Raw genomic sequence first — 19909 nt, 5'->3', positions numbered from 1 at the left:
CCCATTTCATGGTTTTGTGTGCCTCCCTCATCAGAACTCCTCCAGCAAGTCTGACAGCTCTGTTAACGCGCAGTTTATTCCTGACAAAATCTCGGTGAGCCGTCTGAGAGGGCAGACCGTGCTACCTACCTCTGATTCTATTTCCCATATTTCATCCATTCATCCAACAGAAGTTGACTGAGCACCTACCATGTGTCGAGCGCTCTTCTATGCCCTGGAGACACTCTGGGGAACAAGGCACACCGCAGGCCCCGACCTCATGGTGCTTCCCTGGGCCTACGCAGCACAGGGCCAGCATAAGGCACAAAGCAGGCCCTTCACGAAATGTCTGCCGGCTGAATGTATGGGACATGTAAGCTGGAACATCCTGGAAACTCCTCAATGTGGAGAGATGTGCCCCACCCAGGGTCAGCCCTCTGAACGGGGTGCCATCACTGGCTCTACTCACTGATGTGGTCGATGGAGCCAGCGCAGAACTTTCCATAGAACTTCTTGGCTCCCAGGCCCCGCAGGTCATGGATGGTGAAAGGCCAGAGGTGCAGCACATTGTTCCTGGAGAAGGTGTCCCTCTTCTCCACCACAACCACTTTGGCCCCCAGGTAGGCAAGTTCAATGGCAGTGCGCAAACCACATGGTCCTCCCCCAATGATGAGACACTGCAGAGGCAAGAGAGGAGAGAGACATTCAGTGGCCTCTAGCACTGTGGACCCCTCGTCAACAGCTAACGGGTCCCCTCAAATCAACCAGCAAGTACAAACCAAGCACCCGTTAGGATCTGCCACTCATCCACCCAAGGTACCTTACCTGTGGGCCTAACCAGGCACCGTGCCAAACCCTGGAAGGGATATAGAGGTACAGGGACCGGGGGGAGGCACAGAAAGATACACTTGAGGTTCTGAGCCAGACTAACCTGGGCTTAAACCCCAGCTCTGGCATTTGACCTCTTAGCTTCCTCATCTGTGAATGGGTCTACTACTCTTTCCTCATAGAATTAGCGAAAATAAGACTGCTTTTAAAAGCTTATGGTGCATCACCGTGACCTTAGATTAGGCAATGGTTTCTTAGATGTGATACCAAAAGCACAAGCAACAAAAGGAAAAGGCGAGAAATTGGACTTCATTCCTAAAATCTTTTGTGCTTCAAAGGCCCCCATAAGAAAGTGAAAAGATAGCCCACAGGGCGCCTGGGTGGCTCAGTTGGTTAAGCGACTGCCTTCGGCTCAGGTCATGATCCTGGAGTCCCGGGATCGAGTCCCGCATCGGGCTCCCTGCTCGGCGGGGAGTCTGCTTCTCCCTCTGGCCCTCCCCCCTCTCATGTGCTCTCTCTCATTCTCTCTCTCTCAAATAAATAAATAAAAATCTTAAAAAAAAAAAAAAAAGATAGCCCACAGATGGGAGAAAATAGCTGCAAATCATAAATTGGATAAGGGACTAGTATCCAAAATATGCAAAGAATTTAACAACCTAATAATAAAAAAAGACAACACAATTAAGGAACAGGCAGATAACCTGAATAAAAATTTTTTCAAATAAGATATACAAGCGGCCAAAAGGCACATGAAAAGATGCTCAGCACATGAAAAGATGGCTCATTGGCCATCAAGGAAATGCAAATCAAAGCCACAATGAGATACCACTTCATAACCACTAGGGTGACTATAATCAAAAAGACAGATAGGGGCGCCTGGGTGGCTCAGTTGGTTAAGCGACTGCCTTCGGCTCAGGTCATGATCCCAGGGTCCTGGGATCGAGACCCGCATCGGGCTCCCCGCTCAGCGGGGAGCCTGCTTCTCCCTCTGACCCTCTCCTCTCTCATGCTGTTTCTCTCTCGCTCGCTCTCTAATAAATAAATAAATAAAATCTTTAAAAAAAAAAAAGACAGATAAAAATAAGTGTTGGCAAAGATGTGGAGAAATTGGAACCCATGTAAAATGGTACAGATGCTTTGGAACAGTTTGGCAGTTCCTCAAAAAGCTAAACATAGAGTTGCCATGTGAGCCAGCAATTGTATTCCTATGCATAAGCCCAGGAGAAATGAAAACATATGTCCACACAGAGACGTGTACATGAATGTGCATGGCAGCATTATTCATTATAGCCAAGAAAAATAGAAACAACTGAAATGTCCATTAATTGATGAACACACAAACGGTGGTATATCCATACAATGGATTATTCAACTCTAAAAAGGAATGAAGTACTGAGATATAGATGAACCTTGAAAACATCATGCTAAATGAAAGACACCAGACACAAAGGGACATAGAGGGTATGATTCCATTTACATAAAATGTCCAGAATAGGCAAATTCATGGAGACAGAAAGTAGATTAGTGGTTGCCAGGGGAGGGGCCAGGGGAGTGGGAAAGGTTTCTTTTTATGGCGATATTTTAGAATCCAGTAGTTGTGGTGGTTGTACAACTTTGTGAATATATTAAAACCACTGAATTCTATACTTTAAAAGGGTGGTATGTGAATTATATCTTTATAAACTTGTATGAGAAGAAAAAGCACATGTTATGGAGTTTGGTACACACTAGTGTAGATGCTCTCATTCTTGTCACTGAGACCCAGTGCCTGTCTTCTAGGGACTCTCTGTCTAGTGGCAAACTCAGACTTGTGGGATAAGAAACCAGAACTCTTTGTGGTTGGTTCTATTAGGGGCACAGGCGAGGAAACGCTGACCCTCCTGATAAGCTGGAAAAGACTTCACAGAGCAGGTCTTTAACAATGATCACCATCACCACCATCCTCACCATCACCACCGCCACCATCCTCATCCTCACCATCACCACCGTCCTCATCCTTACCATCACCATCTCCACCATCCTCATCCTCACCCTCACCGTCACCAGAGTCTGCACCTGTTGAACACTTACTACATGCCAGACACTCAGTTCATGTGCGCCATGTGTTTTAGCTCTTAGTCCTCACAACACATAGGAGAGGAAGAAACTATTGTTATACTCATTTCACAGATGGGAAAACTGAGGCACAACACAGCTAGGTAATGGGCCCCTGGTTTCCCAGATCCAGAGGGACAGAACCAGGATGCAGACCCAGGTGGTCTTACTCTAGGGCCTGTCATGCTGTACTATTACTTCTGTCCTACTTCTGACAGGAATAAAAAGAAGAAAGAACATTTCAGCAGAGGGCTCACCCATTCAAAAAGAAAGAAGTTCCAGGTGGATGGAGAGGAGGATACTTTGGGAGAAGCGAAAGGAAGGAGAGGAAAGAGATGAGATTCAGTCTGGAGCCAGATGCTGAAGGTCCTAAACACCAAGTGAAGGAGTATGACCTTGGTCCTGCAGACACTGGGGCCATGGGGAGCAGAGGCGACAAAACCAGATTCTATACAGGTCCCACACTCAGTCCGAAGAAGGACAAGGGTCCTTCCCCAAGGAAGCTACAGCCCTATTAGGAGAGAAGGGACAGCACGGAATGACCTAACCGGTTGTTCTGGGCAAAGCCCTTCTATTTAAACAAAGTCACCAGCACCGTGTAAAGACAGAGGGAAACGACACTGTTCTGGCTGAGAGAGTCAGAGACCCCTGTGCTGCACCCGCCCTACCCCCAGGCAGCCCCTGCAGCACCTTCAAGAGGCCAGAGTCCCCCTGGGGCAGGGTCTAGATCCCTGAGGATACCCCAGCAAGGCAACAGGGAAGGAGACCTGTACCCACACCACACTGTTCAACATTGCAGAGGCATCTGGGAACTTCCCCTCTGCTCAGGATCAAACCTTATCTTTAAAAAATGCATTTCCCTTCCCCTAGCAAATATTCCATCATCCAGTTATCACTCCTCTGGGGCCTCTGCGGTCTCCAAGGGAAAGTACAAACAAGCATATCAGAAACTCCCACACCACAATCAGTGTGGCTTACTGGCTGGAACCTTCCAGGGAGTTTGTGGAAACCCCATTAGGGGAAATGAAGTCACTGCTGAGATACAGCTCACTCCAGAGATGTCGGGGAGCGGGTATGCAAATCCTTTTGCCTCCTTTCTGGTTGGAGCAGACAGGGGAGGACCACTCCTTATCTCACACCCCAAACAGCTCCTCTGGCTTGACATAGCCAGACCATGACGGGCATTTCAAAGGAAGATTCCAAGCCCTGACACTCTGAGGTTGCCTTTGGGGTTAAGCCTGGATTCAGTGCATTTCTTTGCAGTTAGTGCATCTTTTCCTGTTTGCTGAGTCCTGTCACTCCAGGGCCAGGGATGGTGCGGGGGTGGGAGGATGTTGGGGGAAGAAGGGCAGGAAGAGAAGGAGGGGGAGCTGTCCTGCATCCTTCTGTCCACCAGGCCTGACCCCGCACTGCTCCCGGAGCAAGGCAGGAGCTCCCTTTCCCACCCGTTGGGGGGCTGCAGGGCAGTCTTCATGCTGACAGTAGCCAGCACACTGTTCCCCACCCTCCCAGCTGAACCTGAAACCCCACCGGTGAAAGCTCAGTTTTCCCACCACTATGGGCCCAGCACATACTCTGGGCCTGAAATTTCAGAGACGCCAGTCACACTCTAATCTCAAGTCAAAGCAAATACCTAATTATACAAAGGGAGAAAATTCGGTGCAGATGTTATCAAGACAGGCTTGCTGGCAGGGGCCAGGCCAGCTCCTCTCAGAACACACTTGTTATGATTAACCTGGGAACTCAGAATTCTGAGCAGATGCCGAAAACTACAGCTGCCAGGGGCCTGGGCAGAGGACAGGAGAGAAGGCGGCCGCCCCCAGTGTGCCCACAGGTGATGCTCTGGATGGTGGGCTCGGCGCAAACAGACCACAGGTGCAAAGGGTTGTGATAACTCAACCTGAAAAAACTCTCCTCATTTCCCATACCCGTCTGGGCTCTCACTGCTGAGGATTTGTTGTCAAGGGAAGAAAACTTTTCATTAAAACTCAGCCTGGAGGCATTCCTTGAGCCCCAAATTACACTGTATATTCCGTCCACAGGTTCTGTCCTTAATGCTACCCCAGAACTCAGCTCTGCGTGTTATAATAACCCGCATCTGTTTCCCAGGCCAGCGGGAGTGATCCTCAAAAGCTGTCCCCCTGTCCTCCGCACTTCTGTATGCTCAGAGCCCAGTACCCAGCCCGGCACACGGGAAGCCTCAGTAAACAGCTGATGGATGAATGAACTTCCCACACCCTCCCCGCCCACCCAGTTCTGGCTCTCCGTCAGTCACTGGGATGTTCAGCTCATGTCAGCCAGGGTTTATGTCTGCATTTCCCACCCAGAAGGGGGGGAGCTGGAGTCTGCCAAGGCCACCAGCATCACAGACGTCAGCAGATCAGTGTGCTCAGGCGACATAAATTTATGACCCAGTGGGGAGTGGGGCAGATCCAACACCAGCAGGAAGTCCAGTGTATAGATAAGCTTAGTGGTGCTCAGGCCTCTGCGTTCATGGAGAGACAAACACCACATGGAAATATCAAGGGGTGGGAAGAGGGGACAAGAGGACTAGCCCACAGTCAAAGGCACAGATGGTGGGTCAGGCCCGCGGCTGGGGCAGCCTCGGTCACGCAGGGCTCTTGCGCCACCCAGGAGGAGCCCCACAAGCGCTCCCCACTTCTTGATGACCTGGTGCAGATTCCAATCCACAAGTGGGTGGGTGTCCTGGGACTGTGCCAAGAATGTGAAAGGTATTCCGTCCCCAGAGGGAAACCCCAAGGGGACCAGGGGCTAAGCCAGGGGTTAGCGGTCTGGAGACTTGATTTCCGCTCAACTCTGCCTCCAGTTTCCTGGGGAGCTGTGTGTGCAGACGTCCCTGGGGGTGGGGTGCAGAGAGCCAGCACCTGCAGGCAGTGGGCAGACCAAGTCCTGCCGTTCGCTAGTGGGCCGGCCCGACGCTCAGCACCTTGTTGAAGAGGAGGATTATAGTATGTAAACTGTATCATGCCCAGAACTTTCTAGGTGCCAGGCGCCATCCCAGTCACATCATGTATCGCGTCCTGCCCACGGCCCTCTGCGGTCAGCGTCATCATCACCTCCGCTTTTAAATGAGCGAACTAAGGACCAGGAGAAGTTCAGCTGCCTGCTCTGGGTGCCCTTATTATCCCCGTTTTTGAGCAAAAAAACAGGGGCAAAAGAGAGTAAGAAATTCAGGTCAGCCCCATGATGAGGAAGTGGTCAAGTCTGGATACAAATGGAAGCCATGTGGGTCCCAGGCGTGTGCTCTGAACTGCGTGTCTGATGGACAGTAAAGCAGACCTCCAGGTGCCGTCGGGGAGAAGTGCTTCCCGGCCCAGGGCATGTCTCGGCCTGCGGTATGGAGCTGGGCTGCAGGCTGGGTGCACGGGGCTGCTGCACAGAGGGCCTAAGCCGGCGTCTGGGCCGAGCCTCTTGTGCTGCCCTGGGGTGGACATTTACAGGCCAGACGGAGCTAGAGCTCATGCATGTCCAGGAAGCACTTCGGCAGGTGCCATGACCGTGAGGGTTCGGCCACGGGCGGTGCAAGCCTCCTCCAGTGCCTCTGGCACGCAGGCAGCCCTGGCAGCGAGCCGAGCCCTGTGAGGTCGCGCATGGTGTCATCTCCCTGCTAGAATGCTGAGCTGCATGCTGAGCTAGAGGCTGGCTCCCCAGGGCAGTGCTCTGGTTCCCAGTGTGGCTTCCTAGCATCATGGGCTCTTCGGACGAGCTGCTCATCTGAAGCCAGGCAGGAAGGCCCTGACTGCTAGTGGGTTACCACGACTGCAAACAGCTCATTTCAGAATCCCAGGACGGAGGCTTATCCCGATAGTAGGTGCCACCCACATGCTAGTACAGGGGGCGTACGGCAGGGGCCGGCCTCATATCCCTACCCCACGGGGCAGCACCAAGTGGAGAGACGCAGCCACTGAAGTTTCTAGCCGGGGAGGAGTCTCTGAGGCCGGGTGGGCAGACAGGGGCTCTTCCTGGGGATTTCAAGGGCCACTCTGGGCAGGGAGCGAAATCTCCTAGGACTGGACAGGGCCCTGCCCCGCTCCCGACTCTCCTGTATCTGGGTCACCCCAGTTATTCCTGAGTAACAATTAACACCACTTACTGACTTCAGAAATTTACACAAAGGAAAAGGAAAAAGATATCCTGTTCTCCCTGCCTGCTCTCAAAAAAAGAATACAAATCCCTCTGAGAAACATTCCATTCCTCCCTGTCCTTCCCTTCCAGCTTGAGCCAGTGCTCCGAGGAGCAACTGTACCCAGTGGCCACAGGGGCTGGGTTTTCACAGACAGTTTCATTTATACACATTCTGCCCCTCGGCCTGGTGAGTTCGCTGGTATTGGACCCCTGGTCTGAAGTTCTAAGTGCGACCCTCAGGGCTGTGCTTCCTGCCACCGGATGCTGTGGATACCTCACGGTATCTCCCCACCCAGGCATGAGTTCCCTAAAGTCAGGGCATGCGTGTCAGCCCCCGCCCAGCCCCCTCTGGCAGGGGAGAACAGGATTCCTCCCTCTGCAGATGACAAAGTGCTGAATCAATGGCACCAGCTCCGCTCAGTCCCGCCTTTGTTTGGTACCTGGACCTCCCATACTGGGAAGAGCAATAGTGATCAGAGTGTTCATAACAGCGGTAATAAAAATCAGAGCCCGCGCTTACTACCTGCTTACGACGTGCAAGAGCTGTGCTGAGCCCTTTGTAAGAAACGCATCTCAATTCATTCCTACAGAAACCCTGAGTTAGCCAGAAACTCTGGCTTCCTGGACATGCATGAGCTCTAGCTCCGTCCGGCCTGTAAATGTCCACCCCAGGGCAGCACAAGAGGCTCGGCCCAGACACCGGCTTAGGCCCTCTGTGCAGCGGCCCCGTGCACCCAGGGATCATACTCATCGCCGTCTGGCAGCTGAGAAAACTGGAGTTTGGGAAGCTTATAGGACTTGTCTAGGGTCACAGAACTAGAGTGGGAGCTAACCTGTGACCCCAGAGTGCACGCTTGAAATCACAAGCCTAGATATCCACTCATCCAGGGCTTATGGGGGTGCTAGGTGGTAGAGGATTAACATGTCCCTTCCTCCACTGGGACATGTAAGAACCCCTGAGCAAGATAGGGCTGGTATTCCCAAGCCTCAGAGACTGGCTGGCTCGGACCAGGGAAAAAATACAACAGAGACCACAAAAGCTGGATTGTTTCAAGATTGCTTGTGATGACTGCAGAAGCTTGCTGGAGGGACAGACTGGAGACTCTGGTAAGAAAGACCCCTCTAGAAGAAGGCTCACGAGTGGAAACCCAAGGCCAAGGATGTGGAGACAGAAGAGATGGCACACTAAGGTCTGGACCAGAAAGAGGGTTTGGAGGGAGTGGGGAGCCCTCCTTCTACCCTTTTCCCCTCCCCCAAAAGAGCAGAAAGGGCCTTCTAAAGTCAGATCATTCACTCCCAGCTCACAACCTCTAGTGTTTAGTGTCTAGTGAGCACACAGAGCTCAAAATCAGACCTTATCATGGCCTTGGGCCCTACATGACCCTCCCCTCCAATTTTTCCTGTCTTCTGCTCCGACCACATTTCCCTCCCTCTCTGCACTCCAGCCATAATGGCCTAAGTACACACCAGGGCTTTTTCATTTGCTTTGCCCCCTATCTGGAACACCACCCCCATTATATACATAATATATAAAATAAACATTATATAAAATAAAAAATATTTATTTTCTGATACAAAAAAGGGAATCTATTGCAGCAAATATATAGGCTTAGTTTTATTTTCCTTCATATTAACATCCAGCTTTCCAAACAGCATTTTAAATACTGATAAATATTTCCAGGTCTACTTGTATATTTTTCCATTACAGGCTGTTTTTTTCTCTTTGTAATCTAGTAGCTTTACAATGTTTTCTTTGCAACATTTTCCCAAAGGTTTTCAAATGTAACAGAAAAGTTGAAATAATTTTAGTGAACAACCAAGTACCTACCACCTAGATTCCATAATTACATTTTACTCTCCTTACTTTATCACATATTTATTTGTCTTCTGTCCCTCTACCCATTCATCAACTTATCTTATTTTTTTGGTGCATTCCAACTAAATTGCAGAATCAGTACGTTTCCTCCCAAATACTTGAGGATGAATATCACTGACTGGAGTTCAAGACTTGGTTTTTGTTTGTTTTTTTAAGATAAAATTTACATACGATGAAATGTGCTAATCTTAAACATATCCATTTGAGGTGACAAATTACACTCTATATTTTGCTTCCTGGAGCATGGGTTTCTCCCTGTCAGTGGTCTTTCTTCCTGAGAGTTTTTGTCCCCTCTGGTGCTGGTATCTTGGTGCATGCAGTTATCAGCCAGAAGATTCTAGTCAAGGGGCAGGGTCGGGGGCCAAGCACCCGGCTGTCTTGGCTCCCTCTTCTCCCTCAGGAAAACAGAAGTCCCAGGCCCTTCCAAGACCCCAAAAAAAGGGGTGTGGAGGAATCTCACATTCCTTGAGGAGGAACAGGGGAAGGAGCCTTCTGAGATGGGCTGAGGCCAGATATATTCAAAGCTAAGAAATGTCCAGCCAGTTACAATCCATATGTGGGGAAAAAGTAGAGCTAAGATACACAAACAATCTAGCATCCAGAAATAGATACACTAGTTCATGTTTATCACTTTCTCTTTTTGCTAGGGCTCTAGAGCCTGTAAGATCGGTCAGGTAGGTGTCCCCACAGTACGTGACAATAGCCAGCACTCAGTCCTTCGTCCACAGCCACCTGAACCTAGCATGCCAGTGCCACAGCTGAAGCTAATAAGAGGCAGAGCCCAGACTCAAACCCAGGTGCTTGGCGCCGGAGACCATGCCTTTGGTCACTGGCCATGGGGACCCCTGAAGGTGACAGGGGCAGGGAGGTAGCTCCACACAGCCCTCCGTTGTGCCAGTGAATTCTAATTATGTGTGACCTCCTCAAAGGCAGAGACATGTCTGGCTTGCCTTTGTGTCCCAAACAACTAGCCTGGCACAGGGTTAGTGCTCAGCGATGATTAGAAAAAAAGAGGTGAGCTTAGCTGGCAGGCCCTGGGCAGACCAGAGCCCTTTGGGGGCCAAGCTGGTGAGGGGGCTGGAGGGCAGCAGGCGTCGGCAGGATCCAGTAGGAAAACTACAGCAATGGCAGGACACCCCATCTGGCTGGGACCATGGTAGCTTAACCCAGGGAGAAAGGCGGAACACAAGCTGAGCATCCACCAACCTACACTTTCCCAGCCTGGAGACCCCAGCCATGGCCGCCCGGTGACAAACATTTCCACTCAACAGGGGCCATGACTGGGGGCCACCTGAGGTGAGGAGCAGCACCTACTGAGTATCTTATACAAGCCGACCTGTAGCAGATGCTTTGAGTACACGAACTCATCTCCATTGTGAAGGTGGCCCGGCTTTTCCCAGTTTGCAGGTGAGAAGCTGACACTCGGGTGACTTGACTGAATAGAGCTGGCATTTATTGAACTCGAATTCTGTGTCACGCACTGAACTAAGTGCTTCACGTGTGTTAAGGTATGCAAACCTCACAGCAGCCCCAAATTAGGAAACCAAGGCCCAGAATGGTAGAATGGAATGCCCAAGGCTGCATCCCAGGGAGAAGGAGCTGGTATTCCAATCCAGGCTTCTAGTTCCAAAACAGACTCATGGCACACATGTGCCTAAGATCTCATACCTAGCAAAGCACAGTGCCTGGAGTCACGACGGGGTCCTCGTGCCTCTACCATCAGGCTCTTTCTTCTTACATCGCCCTCTCTGACACCCTTCTCCCGGGTGTTAGGGTCCACTTCCCTTTCTGGCCCATTTTCTTCTCCCTTGCAGGTACTCTGACTCCTCCAACAGGGCCACCTCATCCCATGGCCACACAGGGTGACCAGCAAGCCTGGCCCTATCGGTGGACCACAGCCTTGTCGCAGGCTGACCTCGCCAGAAAAGCCACTGTGGGCCTGGTAATGGATCTTCGTGAGCAAAGGCTGGGCGTTCCTCCCATGTTCACAGACTCTTCTTGCTCTGAGGTCAGCAAAGGAGAGACTATTTACATGAGCCCAGCAGCTGTTTGTGGGCCGAGGGCCCAAGGAATGCCAGGCCACCCCTGCTACTCCACAGCCATGTCTGGACCAGCAAACACTCCACCAAGAGCCCTGGAATATTCCCCAAGGAGGAGGCAGCAGGGAAGAATCCGCTCTAAGAGCATACTGTTAAGGATATGGTAGCTTCCTTCACCCTTTTCTTTTATAGGGTCTCCAGCCTCCTAGGCAGGTACTGGATGAATATGGTTTAGCCTCACAGCATGACTTAGTTCAGACATGCAAACAGGTGAAAACTAGCCACAGGGAAGCAGTTCCCCTGGCCATGAAGTGAGGGGCCCAGATTCTGGCCACTTCCCAGCTGTGTGACTTTCCGTAAAGCAGCAGCTCATTCCAGTCCAGTTTCCTGACCTCCATCTCCCCAACCACAAACAAGGCATTAGGGTAGCTCCCACCAACTAGGGTTGTGATGGGAATGGAGTCAAGAAGCTGCAGAACTGTTCCTAGAAGCACCTAGCAGAGCATGCGGTAAGCATCCAATAAAGGGTAGCAATGACTGACAGCCCGTCTCCTCCCTCCCCTCTTCCTGAGCAGAAGTTGTCTAAGTGAAAGCAGCGTTTCTACCTCTAAGATCTCACGTCCAGCTCGCCCAGGGACATGGACGCTGCAGTCCAGCCAGAGTCAAGGCTGGGAGTGTTTCGCATTCCTTGGGCAGCTGTGTTGCCTTTATCAGGGTATTTTTGCACGGCAGATGAGCCCTGCCTGGAGCCTGGGCACCCAGGAGGCTGCCAGGCCACTGGCCCCCGCACCAGCGAGCTGCCCTGTGCCTCCCAAGCCCACAGGGGTGTGTAACTGTCCAAGCTGGAAGGGACTTTAGATCAGGGGTCGGCACACTTTCTCTGTAGAGGACCAGGTAGCAAATATTTTAGACTTTTTGCCAACCGCTGGCTTAGATCATCCCGTCTAATGCCTCCTTCCACAGTGATCCCTTTACTTTAGGGCCTCCAAGGAGGGATTCATGACAGCCCAGCAGTCTTTGTCAGTATCTCCTGAATTCTGATGGATTTCCCTGGCTGCTCCCACTGCCTAGATGCCCTGCGCTGGAACCCTGTACAGAGGCGGAGTCTCCCCATCCTCGTCTCAGCTCAAAGATCACACTCCTCAGTGGTATCTTCCCCACCCCACCCCCCATTTACTCTTCTCACCTTTTCTTGTTTTCACAGGGTGCTTACCACAACCCTCAATCTCCTTTTTATTTGTTAACTAGTTCACTGTGTCTCTCTCTCCCTCTAAAATGAAAGCTCCATCAAAGCAAGTAACTGGCCTCCCTTATTCATGCTGTATCCCCAGAGGCCAGGAAAGTCCCTGACCCATAAGAGCTGCCTTGCCAAGGAAGTAAAGGAATCCAATCAAACCTTACATTTACCCCAAATCGGGATGCTTGCAGAGACTAACCAAAATATCATAGTGAATATTTATTGAGACACTATATCTTGGGGGCTGTGCACATACTATCTTATTAAATGAGACAGAAATTAACTTATGCGATAGGAACTATTTTATCTCCTTCTCTCTGGTGACACTGAAGTGAAGGTCCCACTGCTCAAAAACATTTATCTGCTAAGAGGCAGAGCTAGGTTTCAAACCCAGGTCTGCCAAACTCGGCCCCAAGCTACTAACCACCACTCTTCCTTAATTTTGCTGGGGTTTTATCAATTTAGTGGGTTCACAGATTATCTGTGATTGATTAGAAATGCCAATAAGTAGTGATGTGCCTTTGGATTTTTCAAAACTGAAGGGAAGATATTATCTAAAACATGCAAGCTGTTTCTTAAACAATTTGTTTCAAAGCATAGGTTTTGGGGAGAAGGAAAGAAAGGAAACTTGCAAACAGGCAGGGATTTTCTCATCTCTCACCAGTGCAATAGTTAGGGTCAAGAAAGGGAAACAACTTCAGATGCAGTTAGAGGTGAGAGAAAATCCTGACATCGCTTAAGGGAAAATCCATTTGGTCATTGTACCTCCATCCATCTCCTGGGGTTGGGAGACACATCCAGTACCCAACCCACAGAAGGCTGTATAGGGAAGTCCCAAATCCAGATGTGCCTCACCAGCTCGGGAAGACACACTGCTGTGTATTTACAGAGAGACTCCTTCCCCAGTGAAGGGGCTTTACACCTTGCAGAAAACAACAGATAGCAGCAGATAACAGCGTCCAACACAAGCCTTCCGGGCCATTCTCACCAGAGCAAGGCAGTTCTGACTCCACCTGCAGCTGCCATAAAAGAAATGAGCAAACTTGCCCAGAAGCTCTTCCAAGTGGGTTACCTTACACTATAAAGTGGCTTGTAATTAAAATGTTTTCAAAACTGTGAATAGATCACAGTGTCTAGACATTGGGAGACTCCAACCCTACACCCTCATGCCCGCCCATGATTACAACCTGCTAAAGAACACGTTTTCTTTATCAGAGCATCTTCAAGGGCAAATTTCTGGAGAGCCTCTCCTCACAGCCTGGCTGGGGGCTGCTGGGGAAGTCTTTCTGCCACCAGGAGGAAGGCATGCCTGGGCATCTAGCGCACCCACCCTCCGCAAGGGGCCATGCCTGGGCCAGTGGAATGTCTGGGGCACCACCTTCTAGGCTGGAGGCGGAAGTCCACATATGGAAGGCAGGACTTCTCTGAGCCAGAGAGGTGTATTGCATCATGGCCATCACCCCGGAGGGGAAGAATTACCGTAAGCCTCCATGTAGAACAAACAAGTGCTTCCCCAGTGCAAACACGAGGTGGGGGGGAAGGGGGAGTGATGAGGTAGGTAAGGACATGGTTTCAGCTCTGCTGAGTTATTAAAAGGGAAAATAAGGCATTTGGAAAACACTATCCTAGCTCCTGTAGTACCTGCTCCTACCCAGGAGCCAAGAAGGAAAGGATATTTATCATTTATTCGTTCATGCGTTCATCTAAAAAACACTCAACTAACACATTTTTTTCTAGGCACCATGTTGAGTGCTGGAGAGAGATGGACACATCGCATGTTCTGCCCACAAGTACTCCCACTTTAGTATGGGGGTAAAAAAAAAGGACACTGAAGTTTCTTGAACAAGATGGAGTTCACCAAGCATGCACATAGAGGGATCAGGAAAGAGCAGGGGCAGAAATCTGGAAGGAAGCCACTGTCAGGCTGGGTAAAGACATCCTGCTAGCTGGGAATGGAAAGGGTTATGCGAGACACACGTAGCCCATAAAGAGATGTAGTTTCCAAGTTGCTGCATGAGTGGCACGCAAAGAAAAGTCTGGAAGGCGTGTAGAAATCCCCATTGTTGATCCACAGAGCCAACAGAGGAAGAGATTCAGATTTTTAATAGGAACAGTCACGTCTATTCAGTGGAAGGCTTCTCTGTGTCAGGTATGGTATACATCGGTTTCATTTACTAATTAGAAACCTATAGAATAGGCAACATTATGACTACTTTACTGTGGACGAAGTGGAGGCTCTGAAATGTTAAGTAACCTGCCCGTGGTTGCAGGTATCTGATGATGGCCATTCTGCTCTTTCTGCGATGCCCTGGGACCTCTTATCTGGAAGTCATGGCCCATAAGAGAAGACAACATCACCCAAAGTGAGAGTGTCCAATAGAACAGGGTGTCTCAGCTTTGGCACTATGGGCACTTGGGGCTGGATCACTTGTTGTTATGGGAGGCTATCCTATGAACTACAGGACTTTAAGCAGCATCCCTGGCCTCTACCAACCAGATGCTAATAGCAAACCCCTCTCCCCTGAGCATCACAATGAAAAATATCTCTATTGCCAAATGTCCCTGAAGGGCGTGGGGGTGGGGGGGCAAAATCGTCACTAGTTAAGAAATAGAATGTGAGCCACACATGTAATTTTTCTAGTAGCCACATTTTTAATGTGAAAATTAATTTTAATAAATGTAATTAATTTTAATAAATTAATTTTATTAAAAGTATTTAATTAATTTTACTAAATTAATTTTAATAAATTAAGAGAAAATTAATTTTAATAAATGTATTTAATTCAACACATCCAAAATATTATCATTTGAACATGTAATCAATATAAAAAGCACTGATAAGATATTGTACAATCTTTTTTTGTTTGTTTTTTTCACAGTAAGTCGTTGAAATGAGGCATGTATTTTGCACTGACAGCACAGCTTGGTTTGGACTTGCCATATTTCAAGTGCCCTAGCCATGAGGTTAATGGCTCCCATGCTGGACAACACAGATCCAGGGGAAGAAGAGGGAGCTCGCCCACATTTAAGAATGGGTGGAGAGAGAGGAGCAAAAGACAATGGTGAAGTGGTCAGAGAGTACAATAGACAAGTTCTGGGAATGTTGACAGTTGAAGCTTTTCCTTTGCCCTCTGAGAAATGCCTCTCCCTACCAGCAACCCAGTGACCCCATGGGATGGGGTGGGGCAAGTGGAGGGTGAAGAAAGGTGTCTGGTAAGGAAGGGTGGAGAGAGGGAGCCCAGGGGAGGGGGCCCTGGGAGACCCACCCACGCAGGCACAGGGAATTAGGAAGGCTTTTAGGGAGGCAATTCCCAGATTCCAGCAAGCAAGGCAGAGTCAGGGAGTCGAACAGATGCAGACGACTCATCCACAAGCGGGGAACGCCCAGGGTCACCTCCACCAGCAGCAGCTGACACAAGGCTGATTCCAGCCCAAGTAACCACTGAAACAAAGCCCTCAAAACCACAGAGTCTTAGTCAATCTGGAGCCAGATCCAGGAAAATTGAGGCCCTTGCCTGGGACCACTCAGCAACCATCAACACATCCTTGGCGTAATTCACATGGTAGGGCTGGGGGCTTGCCACTGTCTGGACTTTTTATCCACCCATTTGGCCACTGCTACCCTGACAGGAGCATCACTCTCCTCCCCCACCCCTTGTGCAGATGGAGACGCAGGACCACACCACCGGGAAGGGTTGGGGCCATGATGCTTCACTAACTATTAAAGAAGAAAACTTAACTGAAGCACATAATTCAAGTTCAAACTTAGAGATGGTCCTCCCTTGAATGGGAAACCAATTGACTAACTGATGTTTTAAATAAGGAACAAGAAACAGAAAACCCTTTGCAATTAAAAAGCAAACAGCTCGGGCGCCTGGGTGGCTCAGTTGGTTAAGCGACTGCCTTCGGCTCAGGTCATGATCCTGGAGTCCCGGGATCGAGTCCCGCATCGGGCTCCCTGCTCGGCAGGGAGTCTGCTTCTCCCTCTGACCCTCCCCCCTCTCATGCTCTCTATCTCATTCTCTCTCTCAAATAAATAAAAAAATAAATAAATAAATAAATAAATAAATAAATAAATAAATAAATAAATAAAAAAAAATCTTAAAAAAAAAAAAAAGCAAACAGCTCTGTGGACCGAAGAAGGAAGAAGGCACAGGAAGGGCAAGGGGGCAGGAAGAGGACAGAGGAAGACAGACAGAAAAGGACAAGGGGAGAGGCAAATCCCCACAGGGGAAGAGAGCAGACAGGGGATGGCCAGAGCTCATGGAGATGCGAGGACCAGCACCGGGCCTCAGGCAGGAGCAGGAGGGTGCTGTCCATCTCCACTCCATGAGACTGGGCACTGCTCTTCAAACTCTCAGGGGAGAAACACAGATCACCACTCAGAGGCCCTCCTTGATGAGAATTAGCATGGTGGTGGACGAGGGGACCCGTCAGATATCCTTGAGAACCAGGTCTGGAGGGCAGCCTGGATAGGCAGGTCAGAAACCCATGAGTCCTTGGGGCCTGCGCCTCTCCTGCCTGCCTGCCTCCAGGAAGAGGCGCATCCCACCTGAACCAGGAAGGGGCACATTCCCTTACACCATCTCCCCGAATAGGAGCTGTCATCCTCACTGTGCAGATGGGTAAAACTGAGGCCCAGAGACTGCAAGCCAACCTGTGTGGTTTCCACTATGTAACAGGCAGAATGAAGAGTGTGTGTGTTATTAATATAATAACCTTACAGGGGAAGCTTACATATGGTACTTACACACACACACACACACACACACAGAATACATGTGAAAAGGGCTTTATAAAGTTTTATAAATGACAGTTATTAAGTTGACTCTTAATACAGACAGCATATTGTCCTCTTGACAAACTTATGGACCTCTTTCAAAGGGACTAAGGCCCACTTACAGAGCTCCTTCTAGTCTGTTATTCAACTAAGCCAAACAACAACAAAAAAGGACCATATCTAACCTCTGCTTCATCCCTGCGTGGGCAAGGTCTTGTTTGTTTTTCAAAACCCACTTTTTAAGCACTGGAGAGCTCTCTGCTGCTTCCCACCGTTTCCAGCAAAAGTGCAGGCTCCAGTTAATCCCGTAAGGAATCACCTCCCCCTGCAGCTGGCTCCAGAGCTTCCCACGCCCAGAATGAGGAAGCAAGGAAACCCCAACCCCATCAGAGCAACTCGGCCCACCTTGTAGTTCTAGGACTCTACCACTGAGTGCCTACTAAAGTCCTCCTCTATTTCGGGCCCCTGGTCTCCCCCAGCCTCAGTCTGCTCATCCATGAAATGATAGCAGTAACATCTACCTACATCACAGAGCTGCCAGGAGGCTTGGATTCCCGCCCCAGCCAACCCAGCAGGGGATGGCTCAGAGATGGCCAGACCCTGTCATCTGGACTGGAAGCACGAGAGGCTTAGAACAAGAAAGGATGCAGGCAAGGAAGGTCTTCTGTGTGCGAAAGTGCTCTAGACCTGGTCAAGTGTGGACTATTTCTTCACTGTGCCCTCCAGCACTAAGTCATGGTTTATTCTACTAGAGACTATTTAGTGAGAGCTCATTGCTTTCTCTCCAGCATCTAGAACACTGCCATCATGACCCTAAATATACATGTCTCTTTCTGTGTGTGTGTGTGTGTGTGTGTGCGCGTGCTTTGGATGAAAGCTAATCATTGCTCTAAGTCCTCTACAAACACCTCATGGAACAGGAGGAATCTTGGGGGAGACAGATGAGGAACCCCCCTTTGGCCATCGACTTTCAAAAATGATTTTCTAGGCCACATGAAACCTTGCTTTCTCCCCTCCTGCTACATAAATGCAGAGATTCAGGAGGCCCAGCTAACTGGAGAGGTTCTGGGCACCCGGAGGCTGAGTGATCAGGGTCAACTCACCAGGCCCTTGGGCTTGACAGAGAAATTAAAAACCACAGGACCCAGTAGGCACTGGTTACACTGCGACTGTTAATCCTCAAATTCAGCTCCACCCAGCCCCCTTCTCATAGCCACCTGAAGTGAGGGATCCCTGAAGTCATTCCCTCAAGTTCATTCTTGTGTCAATCAAAACATGGAAAGGTCTAGGGGTGGGCTTGGTTTACTATAAGATCTGGAATCGATCTGTGAAGCCTCTCAGAGAGCTGAACAGTTTCATCACAACACCCCAATGTCATTTTCTGGGACAGACAGGACAGGGTACTCAGGAGCTCGGTGTCCCAAGGGCAGACTGGGGACTGGCCCTTTCTCCAGTTTACCTCTCCTGGGCTGGGACTGCAGAGGGGCAGCTGAACTCCAGCTCTGCAGCCTCGGTGGGCAGTTATGCCCAGTGGTTATGGCCTGCAGGGCACTCTCCCCTGGGACACAGACACCACTAGAAGGAAGGTGAACCGGGAGCAGCTCACAGGGCATGGAGACAGTGGAGGTCTAAAGAGCCCCACTGTTCAGGTTTCTTTTGCTCTGACAACTGGTAATCATGACCAAGGTAATGACCTTACTCTGTGTCAGGCACTATTCTAAGTACTTTACTGTATGAATTCCTTCAGGTCTTATACTTACCCAATTAGTTGGGTACCATTATCTTCTCTGTTTCACAGTTGAGGTACAGAGAGGTTAAGTAACAAGCTGGAAGTCACACAGCTATCACCGTTTCCAGCCAGCATCCCACTAATGATATTAAAGATACAAGACACATAATCAACCCCTCTTGGCTCAGCTCAGACTCAGAAACACTTCCTTCCTCACACTCAATTCTCTTGCAGACTTGGGAGGAGCAGAGGTGGTTAGATTCTGGGCTCTGAGCTGGAGCGGAGGCTCTGTGTTTGGGCTGGAACAGGGAGGAGGACATGCAGAGTATAGACAATGACCTTCCCCTAGTGTATTCCAAATGGATGTCTGTGAGGCTGAGACTCTGGCAGTCTTTTTAACAAATAGTGCAATGGTCAGCCAGGCATGCCATACATTTTCACCTACTCTGCAAACTGAGTTGGAACAGAATATGGTTCCAAGGCCCAGGACAGTTAAACAACAGAAAATAAAACCACAACACATGTCGTCTGAACTCAGTGACCACAAAGTCTTTTTTTGATTCAGTGCTTAATTAAGAAAAACAAAAAAGGAGGATATGGAGTCATGATGGCATCTAGCCACTTTCCCCCCATACTCCTAACTTCCTGTATAATGAAGCATTCTGTCACTTTAGCACCTTATCACCAAGATAACAATAGGCTATGCTTTCCCCCTAAGAACAGTTGGCTTGAAACAACAGACGGAGAAGCAGTGCGAGCCCCGAGGGTCTGCGGAGCCGCTGAGGACACTGATTAATGGGTTTCCCAGGCCTGCTATCAGCTGTTCCAGACACTAAGTGTAGGCACTGTTCTTAGAACATGCTACGCCAAAGGCCCGATCACAGGCACGCCAGGGAGATCAGCCTACGCATTCCCAACCTGTGAGTCAGCCTGGAGGTGAGCCAGAGAAAGCCAAGGTGCACAGGGGAAGGGCCAAGAAAGGTCTGAGAGCCTGGGCTTCTCACTGCTGCTCCAGGAAAGGAGCCTGGCACTCCTACGGGGCATTAAGACCCCAGCTCGGACTTGAACAATGGACCACCTGGTCTGGCCTTAATTAAAACAAAGACACAGAGTTACACCACATTTGCAAGAGGTCTTAAAGCGGCCATCTGCTAGAACCTTGCATGTCACACAAGAGGAGACAGAGCAGAGTAGGGTGGGA

The 19909-nt window shown here is 49.7% G+C and overlaps 1 protein-coding gene across 4 annotated transcripts in view; it reads right to left on the bottom strand.

Annotated features, from left to right (window-relative positions):
• Positions 1 to 19909, bottom strand: part of MICAL2 (microtubule associated monooxygenase, calponin and LIM domain containing 2) — a 210713-nt gene that overhangs the window by 127459 nt on the left and 63345 nt on the right. For all 4 annotated transcript variants that reach the window (XM_064577105.1, XM_064577103.1, XM_064577104.1 and 1 more), the window contains exon 3: positions 449 to 656. In XM_064577105.1, the coding sequence (XP_064433175.1) occupies positions 449 to 656 (208 nt within the window). The remainder of the gene's footprint in view (positions 1 to 448; positions 657 to 19909) is intronic.

This window comes from Mirounga angustirostris, unplaced genomic scaffold (assembly GCF_029215605.1).
Source record: "Mirounga angustirostris isolate CCGP_5_RB_7025 unplaced genomic scaffold, mMirAng1.0.hap1 SCAF_13, whole genome shotgun sequence".
Lineage (NCBI taxonomy): Eukaryota > Metazoa > Chordata > Mammalia > Carnivora > Phocidae > Mirounga > Mirounga angustirostris.
Note: the sequence above shows the minus strand (reverse complement) of the source record. Positions and strands in the feature narration are given on the sequence as shown.